The sequence below is a fragment of the Schistocerca americana genome, chromosome 3 (assembly GCF_021461395.2).
Source record: "Schistocerca americana isolate TAMUIC-IGC-003095 chromosome 3, iqSchAmer2.1, whole genome shotgun sequence".
NCBI classification, from domain to species: Eukaryota; Metazoa; Arthropoda; class Insecta; order Orthoptera; family Acrididae; genus Schistocerca; species Schistocerca americana.
This window is the reverse complement of record NC_060121.1, coordinates 494,581,159-494,599,813: the sequence shown is the minus strand read 5'-3', so window position 1 is coordinate 494,599,813 and position 18,655 is coordinate 494,581,159. Positions and strand designations below refer to the sequence as shown.

Here is an 18,655-nt window from a genome sequence, read left to right as displayed (position 1 = left end):
GACCCAGTTGGCTCTAACCTGCTGCTTACTTAAAATTGCTCTTACCACTACGTTTTCTTGTGCACTACTAATCATATGCTCCGGGAGTTCCTTTTTCGTTTAACTTAACTTACAGTTATAGTTCTCCCTGCTGCCTCTTAGCCTCTTGGAATACAGTTCAAAATGATCTGAACAGTGGCTGGGTCCAAACTTCTTCTTGTATTCTGCTTCTTGTACACATAAACAAGTACTATGCTTAGCAGAGTAAGTTTCGCCGCAATACTTGATATAATAATGGTGAATGTTGTTTCTTTCTGGCACTTATTCTCCCTGTACCGATCTAGATGCTGCATTAGCGTCTCCACGGAGATACGGCCTTCCTGCTCATTCACGAGTTTGTATATGGACTGTATTAACTGGGGTCCTAAAGTCTGATTCGAACCAGACACATTCGTCGTTGGTATCATTTCCGTAGCCTCCCCTCGCCAATACAACTGAGTCTGCGCAATGCTCAAATGGGTCATTCCAAAATCTGTGGCAGACAAACGAACGTAGGTCCCACTATTTCTTGTATGTTAGCAATACAATCCCGTCCTGTTCCATCATTCTTTTCGCTGACGTGAGCTCTCCCTATGCGCAGCTGGCTAGTACTATCATTTCATCGAGGATTTCATCGAGGACAGTGTGCAACCAATTTGCCTCTGCATGTTGGTAGTGCAACTCAGGCGTAATCACTTATTTCTTGCAATACTCTCCCGTTTTCGACCTAGCAGTAACTTTACACCACAGGAGTTCTGACCCTCTTCCCCATACTGTTTGGACCATCCGAAACTTCAGTCCTTTCCAATTCTGTAACTCCGCTTCCTCCATTTCCACGTGCCCACTCTTGTACTTTGCAATTGGCAACAACCGCTGCACTCTTACCCTGATAAGTTTTTCAGCATCCCCCACTCAACAGGATATGCGAGGACTACATAACACTAGTACCATGAGTCCTTTCCTGCTACTGAAAAGGAGACTGAAATGTACTCCTTCGCTCCTTTTGTCCTCGCTTCCACAGTGGCTAGTCGAAAGAGAAGGCAAATTTTCATGGCTAGGTTCCATAACCAACTATAATTCGGGTGGAAATACTTTTTGCACTACATGTTGCCCCTCCAGGTACTGATCCTGTGACAGTACGTTCACCCCCGCCGTTCCTGCCAAGCCTGCCGCATGGCTTCTCGCAATTCCGATACTTGTCTGCACGCTTCCTACACGCTGTTTTCCAAGGACTGAAACCACTTCATTAACACTGCTTCCCTGTCCAATATCTCCAGTTTGGCTTGCAACATCTTCCAGTTCTCGTGTACCTCATTAGCTTCCCAGTTAGCTGACTTAATAACCAGGTATTGTTCAAAATATCTTTCACTTAATTTGCGACCTGCATTGTGTGCTACTCTCTTGCTGCGCTGTTTCATTCTACTCATTGTCACCATTTCCACCATACAGTTGGTCCTCCTGATTTCCTCCATGTTTGCTGTCCTGTAGACAAGTTTTCAGAAACTGACCTTTCGTGTCGATCTAACGTCTCTTCCTCTTTGTATGCAGTATAATCGCCAGAACCTACGTCATCTCGTCTCCAAATTTCTCATAACTCCCATGTATCAGCGTACATTCCCCCGTTGCTCCTTTGAGCACTCAGTGGCTCTTTATACCTCAATTGACACTGTCGAAAGCTTTCTCCAGTCTCCTCGCCTTGTTCTGCATTTTCCATGCATTAAATACCAACTAGATCACCCAGTAGTGGCTGTTGATTACAAAATCTTCTAGCTTAGCGAATAGCACTCCCTTTCCCAAGAGTCGGTTGAGAAACACTTCCACTCCAACGATGACCAGTAGTACGGCTGCGGTCCACACTTTATCTCTCTTGTCTCCTTTAGCACCCACCCTGAGGACAGGAGTAACTATTACCCTTTCCTCTCCGTAAAAGCCCTCTACTGCCCCGCAGTAATTTCCCTCGCCTACACTATCCATTATGCAATGCTCGCACTTATACCTAATAAACGCAAAAACATAAATTTTATCTCCTAGGTCTTCATATACATGTACTTCCTCTCATTGGTTCGTCTGCTCGCTCTTATGTACCTACTTTTTCGCTTTCTTCCTCCGTTCCAGCCTCAAAACTCCTGGAATAACCTCTGGAGTCCCCAGAAAGTTTTAACACGTTCCACATGTACCGTCCGCAGCTCGTGGTCGTGCGGTAGCGTTCTCGCTTCCCGCGCCCGGGTTCTCGGGTTCGATTCCCGGCGGGGTCAGGGATTTTCTCTGCCTCGTGATGACTGGGTGTTGTGCGATGTCCTTAGGTTAGTTAGGTTTAAGTAGTTCTGAGTTCTAGGGGACTGATGACCATAGATGTTAAGTCCCATAGTGCTCAGAGCCATTTGAACCATCCACATGTACCATCGTCATCCTTGTCGGCGAGTGGATCTTGACGTTAGTCGGTGAAACAGATTCCACAGCTTGGTATAGCCCTTGACATTTTGCAAAAAATTTCTTCGTCTTCCCCTTTGGAGTTTAGAAAATCGACATTACCCGTTGGTCAGTGTTGTACTGTGAGAATCTTGCTTTACGGCTAACTGCTTTTTCTTGCTTCTCTGGTGCCTTTGTATTAGTTCTGCGCACCCTGTCCATTATTTCACATATCATTCTCGTGACCTCTTTAAAAAATTCTCCTGTCTTACCATTCGTGGCTTTTAACGTGTCGGATAGTGACAGCATCTTAAACCCATATGCACTGAAGCGCCAAAGAAATTGATATAGGCATGGTATTCAAGTACAGATATATGTAAACAGGCAGGAGCTGCGGTCGGCAACGCCTATGTAAGACAACAAGTGTCTGGCGCAGTTGTTAGATCGGTTACTGCTATTGCAATGGCAGGTTACCAAGATTTAAGTGAGTTTGAATGTGGTGTTATAGTCGACGCACGAGCGATGGGACGCAGCATCTCCAAGGTAGCGATGAAATGGGCATTTACCCGTACGATCATTTCACGAATGTACCGTGAATATAAGGAATCCGGTAAAACATCAAATCTTCGACATCGCTGCAGCCGGAAAAAGATCCTGCAAGAAAGTGACCAACGACGACTGATGAGAATCGTTCAAAGTGACAAAAATGCAACACTTCTGCAAATTCTGCAGATTTCAGTGCTGGACCATTAACAAGTGTCAGCGTGCGAACCATGCAACGAAACATCATCGATATGGGCTTTCGGAGCCAACGGCCCAATCGTGTACCCTTGATAACATCACGACAAAAGCTTTACACCTCGCCTGAGCCAGTCAACAACGGCATTGGACTGTGCGTGGTTGGATGCACCGCGTGACAGAACGAATTCTTTATTCAAATTTGGAAACACTAAAACTGAACTCGTTGTGAAAGCTTCTTTCAGCTTCTCAAAAGCACGCTGACAATCCTCTGACCAAACAAAGTCTGAACCGTTCTCCAGCAATTGCAATAATGTCCTGGCAGTACTTCCAAATCCTTTTACGAACCTTCTATAATAAATCGTGATGCCAAGGTACGATTACAGTGTCTTTGACGATTCAGGTACAGGATATTCATGTTTAGCTTAACTAACGTTGGGTCCATCTCAACCCCACCCTTAACAAGAACGTGAGCAAGGTATTCCACCTCTTCTGACATAAAATTACGCTTCTCTGCACTCAACATTGAACTTGCTCAACCTTAAGAATAGCTCCCTTAAGTGTTGTATGTCCTACTCCATGTCACTCGCAAAGACGATTCAAGATACACCATGCACTGATGTGTTTTTAAACCCCTCAAAACCCGGTCCAGCAATCTCTGAAACGTTGCAGGTGCGTATTTCACTCCAAAAGGCATCCTCCAGAACTGATGATGTTCCAAAGCTGAAGAAAACGCTGTTTTTAGTCAGTGCTCTGGAGCTACTTCTAGTTGATAGGAGCTGCTTTTTGAGTCCATCGCCGAAAAATATTTGCAATGGCCTAAATAATATATAGTTTCTATTAAGTTCAGCAAAGAGTAGGCAGCAATTACAGTCTTGACATTCAGGCGTCGGTAATCGCAACGAAACCTATTTTTTCGTGATCCATCTTCTGATTTTTTTGGGGATTCCAACAACTCTCCTCAATAATCTCATCCTTTAGCTGCTGATTGACGATTTCCTCCAGAAGTGGCGGCAATTACCTCAGTAACCTATATGTTTTGCGGTAAATCAGTGATTCATTCTCTGTATTTGGTGCCTCATAATATGCACTGGTGGCTACAGTCGTTTTGGAAAAAAAATCCTTAAATTCCAATAGTAATTATTCCACTTTTTTCTTGCTCTTCCAGGATATCCATGTTAGCTATTAACAACCCTTGTGTTAAACTTCAGTCCTTGGCACTGGAATTATGGACTAACACAGGTTCCATTTTTCCGCATTTACCTCTTGTTTGCATACAGCCCTTCTTTTCACTAAGCAACCTGCCTGGTCCAACACTTCATTTACTTCCAACGGTTGTACCATCCTTACCGGTAGCCTAGACTTAACATTCTTAGTGTGATTGTTCATGGTTTAAGAGGTTTGTGATACTCGATGGAGTTCCCTTGTGGCATCGCTACAATGGCAACAGTTTCGGCCAACTCATACATTTTTCCATCAAGTTCCACCACAAGTACAATTTTCGCACAGTTCTGATGCAAGAAATTCAACCCCAGAATCATCTCATAACACTGACTTACATACGGCGTAGTTTCTATACATTGTCTGAACTAAAATGTACCCAGGAAAAAATCCATGTCCACTGATCCCAACAGTGTGAAATCTTTATCCCCGATTCCATGCAATCTATACCATGTTGGGTTCCACTGCTTATGTTCCACCAGGTCCCACTGGCAATCGACACGTATGCCTCTGTGTCCAACAACATCCTGCAAGTCTTCTTCCCCATTACTCATTTCACAACACGATTCACCTCTGCATACGATTCTGTAGCATATACGAGTAATTTTACTGGGAATGCCTGTAATTGGACCTCAGGTTCTCGTTGGCGTTTCCTGTCAGCAGTGAAGAAATCAGCCAGAGCCCCTGTTTGCACTGTCCATGACATTTCCGAAGACAAACCTCTTAAAAATGCGTCAAGCATCCTCTGCCCAGCCTCCCGTAAAATTACTTCATTCACCACAGCATCCTGTCCCAATCGTATGTACAACTGTTAATCTTTCTTATCCTATCCGCGTATTCTTCTAGTGATTCATCATGCTTCGGTGCCATGCCCAACTGTTCTCTAAAATGTTTGGCACTGTTATTCTTCCTATACCTTTGAACTACCTCCCTTTTAAATTCTTCAAATGTTTCAGTTCCCTTTTGCTTCCCCAGTTAATCTTAATTTTGCTACCCTCAAAATTCCTTCTCAGACCGTCATTCCATCTCTGCCAAATTCCTAAGATCCTTCACAAACGGTACCACATCCTAGGTTGAGCTACAAGAGAAAGGAGCAGCTAAATTCACAGCTGACAAATCTGCACTTTGCTGTGTCGACTGCGCTTCTAATAGACCATGCATCTCCTTATTAACTACTTTTAACTGTGCTACCATTTCCAGTAACAAAGTTGGAGAGAGAGGTGGTGGGATACAGGATGGTTGGGGGCGGGGGGTGATGATTTTAGGGGTCTTGAGTGGATCCTTATGATACAGATAAAGATAGACGAACTAGAAACAGCAAACTTCCAATTCTTGTAAAAACGTTGAAACAGTGTCTGAGGTTTCATGCATCTTTAATCAGGATCTGTTGCGTACAGTAGCCCAGCAGAGCGGGCTGGAGACTGTGGCGGAGTTGTAAAAACAGTTGAGTGTACGAGAGGGGACGCTTGGCTGGTAACATGTGATTCGCACGTATACTGATATTACTGGAACTGAATCACAAGAACATTATATATATTTATTATGTATCTGTTTGAAGATATTTACACAGGCAAAACTGTAAAATATAAGTGATGTCGTTATTTTAAACTGAGAAACGAAAATGTTTGTAGTGTATTCGTTCCTAAATATGGTGTTTTTCTCGTTAATGAAAATTCTATTTTGCAGCTGAAGCAATGTGCGATCCATTACGACCCATACAAGATGATTTCCTGTATTGGAATCAGTGAAGTTGTCTAGAATGAAATTATTTACTTCTGAGATTGGTGAGACTGAATTAGTGACAATGTTGGTTAGTAGTGTAGACAAAGTTGGTGATTACGAAAAGAGTAAGTGACTGAGAACCTCATCGAGGACCTAGTACGTTAATAAAGCGCAAAATTAGATAAAAAAAGGCTGGGACAATGGCTAGATAATAGGAGATCTTGAGTGTAGATGATTTCTTTCAAACTACATCTTGTGGTAAAGAAATCTGCAAATTTAGTAGTACACTTAAACTTAATTTTCGTCAATTATCCGCCTATGGTCTACATGTAAACACGTTACCTTGAAGTTCTTTGTACTTACCCCATTCTGTGGCATTCACATGTTCACCGCGGTAATCAAACTCATAATAGAACACTGGCAAGTCAGTGATTTCAGTCACTTTCCTTACGAGAGCGTCAGTAGGTTCGAAACTTCCCTTGTCGAGGTTGAACTGTCTCAAGGAAAGAAAAGTAACTAGTTATTTGTATCACAGGGACACTGAGATGAATAAGGAAAACTTTGCACTTTATTTGCAATAATTGTGAAGTTCTCTTAAGACTACATTTAGCTTCAGATGTATCAAATGAAAGTATGGAACTTATTTGCATTCGATGGGTAGTTGTCTAGTAAGACAGCTCTTACAAAAGCTGTAATGGCGACAGGATTGCATTGTGCGACCGTTAGACTCTCTGAGCACAAAGTACCATTCACAATACCACAAAAATACTCTGTCAGAGAGAACATAGAAACACTGCTGTGTTCAGTAAAATCTGAAGGATGGAAAAATATCGTGAACAAAACAATATCGCTCCACAGATGAACCGATTTACGCCTTTTTTAAATGCGTAATGAATACTGCTCGATGTTTGAAGAAGAAAACGTACTCAAAATTAATATAGCGATTACAAACGCCCGTAAATGTTCAGTGCATAGCGATATATGAATAACATTTACAGAGAATGTAAAAGAAAGTTCAAAATTATTTTTTTCATACTTCATATTTCTTTAATATGAGGCAACACCTAAGCGATAATCCATTTCATGCCTTAGATTCTGGAGTATATGTGAAATCACCGACATGGGCGCATTAGCAACGCACATTTTGAGTTCTGCAATTACGAGATTTTTGGTAAAACAGGCACATACGAATGTTTCATATGATCCTATAAACAGAAATCCACAGGTTTCACGTCCAGAGATCAAAGTGTTAAGAGCAGAACGTAGCGTCGGAATGCCCAGTAGGACCAGTCCTAAAATTTTGAAGACGTTGATCTAAAAAGATCGAAATTTTGAACGGCTTTTTACATCCTCTAAAATCCTTAGTGATACATCGCTAAGCATTATATAGTTACAGCCCTTTGTAATACATATATTCATTTTGTGTTGTCTTACATAACACACGAATGTGGCAGACAGTCGCAGATTCAGAACCATCAAAATTCTTTAAAATATATACACTGCCTGACAAAAAAGTGAAGCGCCCTGAAGGAGAGGAGGAAACGACAACAACATTCATGGTTTGAGGGGGTACGCGATGTTTTAGCGATTAGAAAATCGGATCAGAATCAGAAAGAACTTGGCAGCATTAGCCCACTTATGACTATGACGCTACACCTCCTTTGACGTGGGTGATGCTCTGATTCTGTTAAGGAGAGTGCCATAAAACCTGCCCACAACTGTTGTAACTGCTTCGTGATATACTTGATACTGACACTGGGTCTGAGTATACGCCCGAGGTGGTCCCACAAAAGTTCTATTACATTTTTACATTACGTTTATCGTTATCCATGGATCCCTTGGAGAGCAGTCTCTGGGATGTGGAAAGAACAGATCTGGGATCTTGCTAACCACGGGAGTTCCTCAACGTATTTCAGACAGTACATAAAGTTACTTGCCGTGTGTGGACGAGCATTGTCCTGTTGAAATATGGCATTGCGATGCTGTCGCATGAGAGATAAAGCATCAGGATGCAGGATGATGACGTATCGGTGTGCCGTGAGAGCCTTTTCTACCATAACCAGTCGTGCTCTGATTTCAGAGGCGATGGGTCCCCACAGCATGACTCCGTGTCTCTCTAGAACATGGGAAGGATAGAACCTTTCACCAGGTCAGTGCCATATTCGCCGACGAGTCTCCGCTGAACAAAATACAACGCCATTCATCAGCAGTCCCCTTTTTCTGGTCACGCTGTTGCAACTCCTTACGCAGTTCTTTGTGTTGTGCTGACGTGAGCCTACGCGCTGGATGGTAATTCCTTAGTCTGGCTGCTGCTCATCTGCAACCAGTGGTGTGGCATGAGAAAGAATCTTGCAGGGGTGCATTACTTTTTTCGGAAAGCAAACGAAGATATAAAGGGGCTATGATGTGCTTGGCGTACAAAATTGCGAGGCTTCTTTGTGGTGGTCTACCAGAATCTTATCGACGAGTAGACCAACCTTCACATTCCCAAGCATTCCAATATAAGGCCACTGTCGCACTCGAATGACCCCCCAAAAATTTGAATGTTGCATGATTCGACCAGCCGGTCAAGTAGAGACCCACAATGAGATCCCTTTCAAACTCCAGCAGGAACTGATAACGCTGTCTCACATGAGTATGCAGCTTCTTCGTGTTCCTGACAACTATAATCCAACATCTGACAATGTTCACGCCTCTTGTTACCAGAAAAACAAACAAAATGAAACATTAGCAACATTACAGCACTCTGGTGGTCGTTCCACCTATTACAGAGAATTGCAACTCTGATCATCTACACACCAGCTGATCGCATATTCGTTTTCGAAGTTCCACTGAGATCCTATCGTGGTGCCTGGGTTTTCACTTTTTTGTCAAGCAATGCAGATCTCGTCATTTTTCAGGTCAATATTTCCTCCACCCCAGGTTCACACTTAAAGGTGATTCGGGTTATCAAAATTACTACGGTAAGAATTTTGTCTTGTAAAGTTTGCAAGGACATACATTCTCCCGAAACTCTTTCTAAACTGTCAGTGGTTTCTTATTACACGATCACATCGTCGTCGGAACATTAAGTCATAATCGGCCTTCCTGCTTTCCTTCTTGTGGTAGCACATGGATTTTTATACTAGTGTGAAAAAAAGATAAAGTAACAGTTGCACACAATGGGTATTCGACGTTTTCAAATTTTCCTGATTTTTCTCCTGATGTGTTAAAAATACTAGGAATTATTTATTGCAGTTTTGCAGCCTTTGAATCTACGTCTACATCTACACCTACGTGGCTGCTCTGCAAATAGTTGTGATGTGACACATTATTATAGAAATTAAAATAAAGTACCTATCCTTTCCTGATCTCCCATGAGATTTTTTTAAGTCCAAAACGAAAAACATTAAAAATAACTTAACTGTTAGTAAATAATAGTGATGGCTTGCCGCCCGTAAATAATGCTCAATTGACAATGTAAGGTACGGTGCAAAATTTCAGACACGTGTGATCATTAGTTCTTTAGTTCTCCCACTGCACGCTAGTAGAGGTAACAATTACTCACATACACCAGAGCGTCAGGATTATCTGCAGAGATAGTGTCGTTGCCGAAGTAGAACTCTCTCACTTTGGCTGCTGCAGCTTGTTGTTCCTCTACTGTTGACAGGTGCAGACAGGGCCCGACCGACTCCACAAACTGGTTGTTGAGAGTGTTGATCCTATCGGGCTGGTTAAGTATCCCAAAACCTGAACAAAAACAGACAGCAGTAAGTACCGAAACTAGATTCGTGCACGCTGCAGGTTTCAGCACACTCAGGCCGTGTCTCACAGCCTGGCCGTTACGGGCCACGGGCTAGGCCTCCTGAGTCGTCAAGCTGGCGAGCTGACAAGGGAGTGATCTCAAATCTCATGTCGAAATCGGCAGTAATTTTTTTAGTTCTCATAGTTAGCGCCACTACAAATACACAGTACAAATTTCAGCTGCCAACACACACTGCAAGTCCATTTTCTGGTTTGACACATGCCAACTAAGAAAGTGATACCCTGGTTATCGCTAGCTATTGTTGTTGCGCACATGGTGCACATGATCGGGAATTGCAGCCCTAGCATTATCACTGCAGCACTCGGTGAGGAGGCTTTGTAAAGAACGAAAGCTGATTTGTATCTTGAGATTCTTCCGTTTGGTCCATGTTTGCAAAAAGAACAATATGGGATTGTGGGTCCGCCTTGCTGCAAAACACTATTGTGTAATGTTCGTTCCGAACCTAGTTTCAGCGACAATGCCGAAATCATCAGTAGGTTTTCTTTTATTTGAAAAGATGCAAAATTAGCATTGTTAGAAACATTACAAAATGTTATCATACGTGTACTGTTTGGTTCCAGATATTGTATTATATGAATACTTTTATAACACCTATATACTATAGAATGAAATGAACACCCTTAGCTGCTTACAGGCGTTGACATATGTCAACGGGGACAAATGAAAATATGTGCACCGACCGGGACTCGAACCCGGGATCTCCTCCTTACATGGCAGACGCTGTATCCATCTCTTTTTTTTATCTTATTTTGTTCGTTCTTGTTCGTTGCATTTGTTCGTTGCGGACGTCCCATGACAACGGGTGAAGTTCGTTGTTGATTCATGCACTCAGTATTTTTATTGCAGAGGGCAGCTAACCCTCTGACCGAACACGCTGAGTTACCGTGCCGGCTACCCATCTGAGCCACCGAGGACTCAGAGGATAGCGCGACTGCAGGGATTTATCTCTGGCACGCCTCCCGCGAAACCCACATTCTCAATGTGTTGTCCCGCACCACATTCGTAGTGCCCCCGCCCATTATACTCATTACTCGCGGCGCGTTGCCGATTCCCGTAAGAGTTCGGGCACTGTTTGTGCATTCGCATAGAAGAAGAAGATGGTCAAGTGGCCGGTGAGCCTTAACTATATATATACTAAGATGGTATCTGTTCTTTCGGACATGTTCGAAAGAACAGATACCATCTTAGTATATACCTATTTACTTTTATGTCACAACATGGATTCTACGTTTGTTGACGTTTTCCTGGCATATTTCCTGTGTTTAGTTGTCGTTTCTTTAGCATACAGCATGTCATCTGGAACTCCATTAGCGGCTATTATTAATACAATTAACGTAAAGCGTCGCTGTGTACACATCAGTGCATTTTTTAGTCAGCGTCACAATGTTCTTTAGTTGCAATCACTGATACTCTGATGTTTTATTTCCTCTATTCCAAATCTGATTATTTGTTGAGCCTCCATCCATGAGCCTTGATGGGTCCATCAGTACAGCCCGACTGCCCCGTCCTCTTCCGCCAGTGGAGTGATTGGATACAGTATGCAGGGGTATGGGGATAGCACTTGAGGTCAGAAATGGAGAGAGTCCTAGACTATTGTTTCGGGTGGCATACTTTACAAATCAAGGCACGACTGCTACATGAGTGCAAACGCGCTTCCGTTGTTCCCACTGTAGTTCCACGAGTATGACGTGTCTGGTAACTGTGACGCTGCGGTCGCTTCATGCTCGACTTTTTCTCTTTTACTGAAGCATGAAGGAGATCAAGGCTAGTGGTGACTTACTGTAACCATGGAAGACGAGAAAACGAGTAACAAGTCGTTAAGGCCGATTCTCGGGATTAGATGGCCTAACGAAGCTGTGTTTTGTGAGACTGTACAGGGTGTAAGAGGAAAATTGCTTGATGCAGTGTACACAGTTCCAAATGTGTTCCATTACAGGAGTGATGTCTGGAATAGGTGAATAAATATTCACTCTCACACAGACACACACAGGGTGTCACACCTAATATTACCACTGGAAACACCTACCAAACTACAACAAACACTGAATAACCAATTATGCAGAACGAAAGTGAGAAGATGGGCTGGTTTAAATAGTTCATACAAACCACTGAAAAATGCACGGAAGGGTGATTTTCAACACATACTTCTGTTGTTTTAAATGGAAAAATAAAAATGGTTTCCGTTTTAAAAAAATTTAAGTACGTTTTGAAAAATCATACTTCCGTGCATTTCTCAGTGGTCTGTATTAACCATTTACACCAGCCCTACTTCTCACTTTCGGTATGCGGAATTGGTTATTCAGTGTTTGTTGTAGTCTGGGAGGTGTTTCCAGTGGTCATGTTAGGTGAGTCACCCTGTATAGAACGGTATTCGCTGCTAACTGATCAGTCATTATATTGGTACAGAATGATTGTCAGCCCTAATGGTTGCTTAAGTCATTTGGTCAGCTTGGACACTGAAACTTGCTCTTGAAGGTGGATATAAATCCGAAATCATGAGTCTGTGAAGTAAATGATCATACTGCCGGAAATTTCTTTCAAGAAAGTTGTGTATATAACGGAAATGCCACGAGTCCGCCGCTATACTTGCGAACTCGTGTACTCCCTCTCGTTTCTGAGCGAGTCCAGTCCACTTGTAACCGACAACAGCTACCAGTGACAAGTGAGCAGCGGCGACGACTCACAGGTCGAGTCTAGGAGCACAATGAGATAGAGTTCGGAATGACGTCATGTCACTCGCTAGCGAGTTTCAAACGAATATACGGAGCTTATTTCTGATCTGTACTAAGCACCACCGTCGGGTGACGCTCTCTACCATACGGGTCAGGCCGCAAGAAAGGAGCTGGTGGGCTCAACCAGTACCATGTACTATTATAACCGAAATAGGACCGCACTTGCCTTTACTCATTCATTTAGCAACGCGAGACTACATTTGTAGGCCTCCTTAACCTTTATTTATAATCACACAGTAGTTTACACTGAAACTATTAATATTTTATCGGTGATTTCGGTATATCCCACTAGTTTGTACTAATATTATTACATCGTTTTACGGATATGGTGCACTCCTCTGGTGTATAATTTGTAGATACGTACCAATTTCAGCTGAAGTGACGCCTGTCATGATGGGCACTCGCAGGAAACGGCCATCGATGAGCGGCTGGATTGGAGGTTCTGAGATGAAAGCGCCCTCATGCTCTGCTTCGATATGCGGTGACCAGAGAGCATACGAGTATAACAGCTTCTCCTGAAACCAAAAACTTGTTCTCGCAGTAGATACATTTACTACTTCCACCTTGTAAACAGCACATTAACAAAAAGTGAGTCCATGAAAAATATTCTTCTTGTTTCCAGCTATCCTGGTGCCCGTATCCGGGCTCTTTATTGCCAGTCTCATGAAAATCTTGCATTGTCAAACTATTTGATACCACTAGTGGATCTACTTACACAGGATTACTATTACAGGCTTCTAGCCTTTGTAGAGGAGACTTAATAGACAAAGTTCTAATAAGGAACGGTGCCCATTGATGCAACGTTTGAATACACAATTAGTTTGAAGATCGGATCACTTTCACATTTCGCACTTCAAGGTATGCACATCAATTGGGAAGAGTCAGTCACCATTCTAATTATGACATCTCATACCATTTTCATTTGACTACAGCAACGGCTGCAAGAAACTGGTACACTCCTCAAAAGAATTAGGCTTTGGGCGTCTGCCGTACTTCACTGGGCAGTAATTGAGGACTGTGTATGTTACCAAATTATACCTTTATCTTTCACAAATTAATGCATCAATATTGGTATAACTGTGCTTTGTAATTTTATAGGTAATTCTAACTTATTTTAATGCATCCCTCTAATTTTTGTCCCGTATTACATTACAATTGTAGGTTTGAAGCTGATCAAGTGATGATAGAAACCGGTCACTTTTTTATAAACGTACCTTACGATCTAGACTATTATAATTAATTTTAAATGAAATCAAGTGTATGGACAGATCATTTGCTTATCTTGTACATCCTATTACGCTCTACCAGCATCGTGAGGCTAAATGTATATTCAGTTTCAGAGACGGAACGTGCTATCCCTCTGCCGCCAAATACTTTCGTCCTCTCAAACTCCGTAGTGTCACCTGTTCAGCTCTCAAACAGTCCAATGTGAGTTTACACGTTAGATAAGGGCCTGAACCGCCAAGTGTCAGCATGCGAAGGTCGTCGAATGGTATGTACGTTTTCACTAAACACACTGAAGTGACAAAGTCAAGGAATAGCGATATGTACATATGCAGACTGCGGTAGTATCGCGTACAAAAGGTATAATAGGGCGGTGCAATTTATACTTAAGTGATTCTTGTGAAAAGGTTTCCGACTTGATGATGGTCGCACGATGGAAATTAGCAGACACTGAACGCAGAATGGCAGTTGGAGCTAGAAGCATGCTACAGTCCACTTCGGAAATCGTTAGGGAATTCAATATTCCGACATACACAGTGTGAATAGTGTGCCGAGAATATCACATTTCAGGCGTTACCTCTCACCACTGACAAGGCAGTGGCCGACAGCCTTCGTTTACCGAACGGAGAGCAGTAGCTTTTGCATACAGTTGTCAGTGCTAACATACAAGCAACACTGCGTGAAATAACCGCAGAAATCAATGTGGGACGTACGACGAACGTGTGTGTTAGTGTTGTCGTTAGTGGGCTATGGCACCGGACGACCGACGCGGGTGCCTTTGCTAGCAGCACATTATCGCCCCTGCGCCTCTCCCGGGCTCGTGAACATATCGGTTGGACCCTAGGCGACGAGAAAACCGTGACCTGGTCAGATGAGTCCCGCTTTCAGCCGGTAATAGCTGATCTTAGGGTTCGAGTGTGGCTGTGGCGCAGATCCCATGACGCCAAGTTGTCAACAAGGCATTGTGCAAGCTGGTGGTTCCTCCATAATAGAGGGGCTGTGTTTACATGAAATGGAATGGGTCCTCTGGTTCAAGTGAACCGATCATTGACTGGGAATGATTATGTTCGGCTGCTTGGAGACCATTTGCAGCCATTCATGCACTTGATGTTCCCAAACATGCCACTGGTCAACAGTTGTTCGTGATTGGTTTGAAGAACATAGTGGACAATTCCAGCGAATTATTTGGTCACCCAGAGCACCTTCCATGAATCCCAACGAACATTTATGGGACATAATCGGGGGATCAGTTCGTGCACAAATCCTGCAGCGGTAGCACTTCCGCAGTTGTGGTCGGCTGTAGAGGCACATGGGCTCAGTATTTCTGCAGGGGACTTCCAACGACTTGTTGAGTCCACAACACGTCGAGTTGCTGCACCCGCCGGGCAGTAGGGCGTCAGGCACGATATTAGGAGGTGTCCCATGACTTTTGTCACCAAAGTGTATATTCTGCTAGTTGATTATTTTTATTTCACCCTAATTCTAATTCTGCCACTCCAGCCACTCTCACCCCCTCCTCCTCCACAGAAGAGGTGAAATGTCGTAGGGAACGGCACCAATAAACGAATGACCACAAAAACGTTTGGATATGACACTAACACCTATCATCTATATTCATTCTCTCTATCAACAACTTCTCATACCCACTTCTGCACGTAGGAATGCTATGCATTTCCTATCCCAGATCTACATACAGACAGAAGCTGATAGATATGAATACCACTTTTTTTGAAACTGTTCCACACATTCCAAACTTATGGTTTAGACGTGACCCCCATCCCAATCCGACTCTACACTTCCGCCACGAGCCAGTTCGCTACAGAACTGTTACCACTCAGCCAAGCAACAATGAATACTATGGATGTGACACGGATATTCGCCGTTTTGGACCATCTTGGGTCAACTCGTCAGATCCCAAATTCCAGCCTCCCCCACTCCCGCCTAACACCTAGGAGTGAAATGCCACAGAAATTCCACCAGTCAGATGAGCACCATTGAAAACCATGGATTCGTCACACGTCAGTTCGTGTACGATTCCTTTTACGTATCTTCCCCTCGATATCCTACCTTATCGATAAGGATGCCATGGCAGTTTTACCCCAACAGCGTATTTTTACTGATAGTCAATCATATGCGTTACAAATTTGTGTGAAATTGTTCCAGGCGATCCTGCAGTATGCTGCTGGAACCGACACATACATACATATGATAAGGATACTGTGCTCTGCTGCTGGAGTGATACCAATTAAACATATATTTTACATATACTTCAGAGCATTAATCTCTTTGGTCATTATGTGAATGTGTATTTGCCGAAAATGCACCATTAGATGATGCTATGACTGCCAAAATCACACATCAAACCTCGTCTGTCAGTATGACTGAGCTGTCCACCAGCAGGTCTGTAGCGTTGACAGAGCGCAGGAAGTCCACCAGCTGCTGGGAATCATCCGTCTCGAAGCCCAGGGCAGCCCCCAGTCTGAAGGCGTTCCTACGAGCCGCTTCCAGGGGAGCTGAGGACCCGATGAAGTTACCGCTCTGGATAATCAGCCTCGAGAACAGGCCTGTCGGAATGACAAACAGTCGAAAGAGTGAGCTATTTACTTTGTATGTACACTACTGGCCATTAAAATTGCTACACCAAGAAGAAATGCAGTTGATAAACGGGTATTCATTGGACAAATATATTATACTAGAACAGACATGTGATTACATTTTCACGCAATTTGGGTGCATAGATCCTGAGGAATCAGTACCCAGAACAACCACCTCTGGCCGTAATAACGGCCTTGATACGCCTGGGCATTGAGTCAAACAGAGCTTGGATGCCGGGTACAGGTACAGCTGCCCATGCAGCTTCAACACGATACCACAGTTCATCAAGAGTAGTGATTGGCGTATTGTGAGGAGCCAGCTGCTCGGCCACCATTGACCAGACGTTTTCAATTGGTGAGAGATATGGAAAATGTGCTGACCAGGGCAGCAGTCGAACATTTTCTGTATCCACAAAGGCCCGTACAGGACCTGTCACATGCGGCCGTGCATTATCCTGCTGAAATGTAGGGTTTCACAGGGATCTAATGAAGGGCAGAGCCACGGGTCGTAACACATCTGAAAGTAGCGTTCACTGTTCAAAGTGCCGTCAATGGGAACAAGAGGTGATCGAGACGTGTAACCAATGGCACCCCATACCATCACGCCGGGTGATACGCCAGTATGGCGATGAGGAATACACGCTTCCAATGTGCGTTCACCGCGATGTAGCCAAATACGGATGCGACCATCATGATGCTGTAAACAGAACCTGGTTTCATCCGAAAAAATGACGTTTTGCCATTCTTGCACACAGGTTCGTTGTTGAGTACACCATCGCAGGTGCTCCTGTCTGTGATGCAGCGTCAAAGGTAACCGCAGCCATGGTCTCCGAGCTGATAGTCCATGCTGCTGCAAACGTCGTCGAACTGTTCGTGCAGATGGTTGTCGTCTTGCAAACGGCCCCATCTGTTGACTCAGGGATCGAGACGTGGCTGCACGATTCGTTACAGCCATGCGGATAAGATGCCTGTCATCTCGACTGCTAGTGATACGAGGCCGCTGGGATCCAGCTCGGCGTTCCGTATTACCCTCGTGAACCCACCGATTCCATATTCTGCTAACACTCATTAGATCTCGACCAGCGCGAGCAGTAATGTCGCGATACGATAAACCGCAATCGCGATAGGCTACAATCCGACCTTTATTATAGTCGGAAACGTGATGGTGCCATTTCTCCTCCTTACACGAGGCATCACAACAACGTTTCACTAGGCAACGCCGGTCAACTGCTGTTAGTGTTTGAGAAATCGGTTAGAAACTTTCCTCATGTCAGCACGCTGTAGGTGTCGTCACCGGCGCCAACCTTGTGTGAATGCTCTGAAAAGCTTATCATTTGCATATCACAGCATCTTCTTCCTGTCGGTTAAATTTCGCGTCGGTAGCACGTCATCTTCGTGGTGTAGCAATTTTAATGGCCAGTAGTGTATTCTGAATTGACCAGTAACGTGTCAGTATCGTAGCACTAGGTCTTGTACTGGGTGACAGTACGTTACGACGTTCAAACTGCACGGATGTATGCGTATGCGCATGGCTTGGTTTAGCGACGAAGCCCGCTTTCATTTGGATGGTTTCGTCAATAAACAAAATTGGTACATTTGGGAGACTGAGAATCCTCATTCCGAGATCGAGAACTCTCGTCACGCTCAATGGATGACTGTGTGGTGTGCAAATGTCCAGTCACGGAATAATCGGTGCGATATTCCTTGATGGAACGGTGACCACCGAACGATACGTGAGTGTTTTGGAAGATGATTTCATCCCCATTTCCGAAGTGACCCTGATTTCGATAGTATGTGGTTCATGCAGACCGGATCTCGACCCCACTGAAGCAGGAGAGCGTTTGATGTCCTGGAGGAGCACTTCGGGGACCGCATTCTAGCTCTAGGGTACCAGAGGCCACTGGCATGGGCCTCGATTGGCAGCCATGTTCTCCAAATCTGAACATGTGTGACTCCTTTTGTGAGGCTACATTAAAGACAATGTTTGCAGCAATAGCCTTAAAACCATTGCTGAGCTGAAAACAGCCATTCAGGAGATCTTCGAGAGCATCGATGTTCCGACGCTTCAGCGGGGCATGCAGAATTTCGCTATTCGCCTGCGCCACATCATCGCCACTGATGGCAGGCATATCGAGCACGTCATAACCTAAATTCGAATATCTTTAGTGATGTTTACATGTTGAATAAAATGT

The 18,655-nt window shown here is 43.9% G+C and overlaps 1 protein-coding gene across 2 annotated transcripts in view; it reads right to left on the bottom strand.

Moving 5' to 3' along the window:
• LOC124607432 (venom carboxylesterase-6-like) overlaps nucleotides 1-18,655 on the bottom strand; it is a 69,981-nt gene that overhangs the window by 17,547 nt on the left and 33,779 nt on the right. For both annotated transcript variants that reach the window (XM_047139759.1, XM_047139760.1), the window contains exons 5-8: nucleotides 16,234-16,433; nucleotides 13,010-13,160; nucleotides 9,656-9,837; nucleotides 6,472-6,601 (exon numbers count right to left, since the gene is read on the bottom strand). In XM_047139759.1, the coding sequence (XP_046995715.1) occupies nucleotides 6,472-6,601; nucleotides 9,656-9,837; nucleotides 13,010-13,160; nucleotides 16,234-16,433 (663 nt within the window). The remainder of the gene's footprint in view (nucleotides 1-6,471; nucleotides 6,602-9,655; nucleotides 9,838-13,009; nucleotides 13,161-16,233; nucleotides 16,434-18,655) is intronic.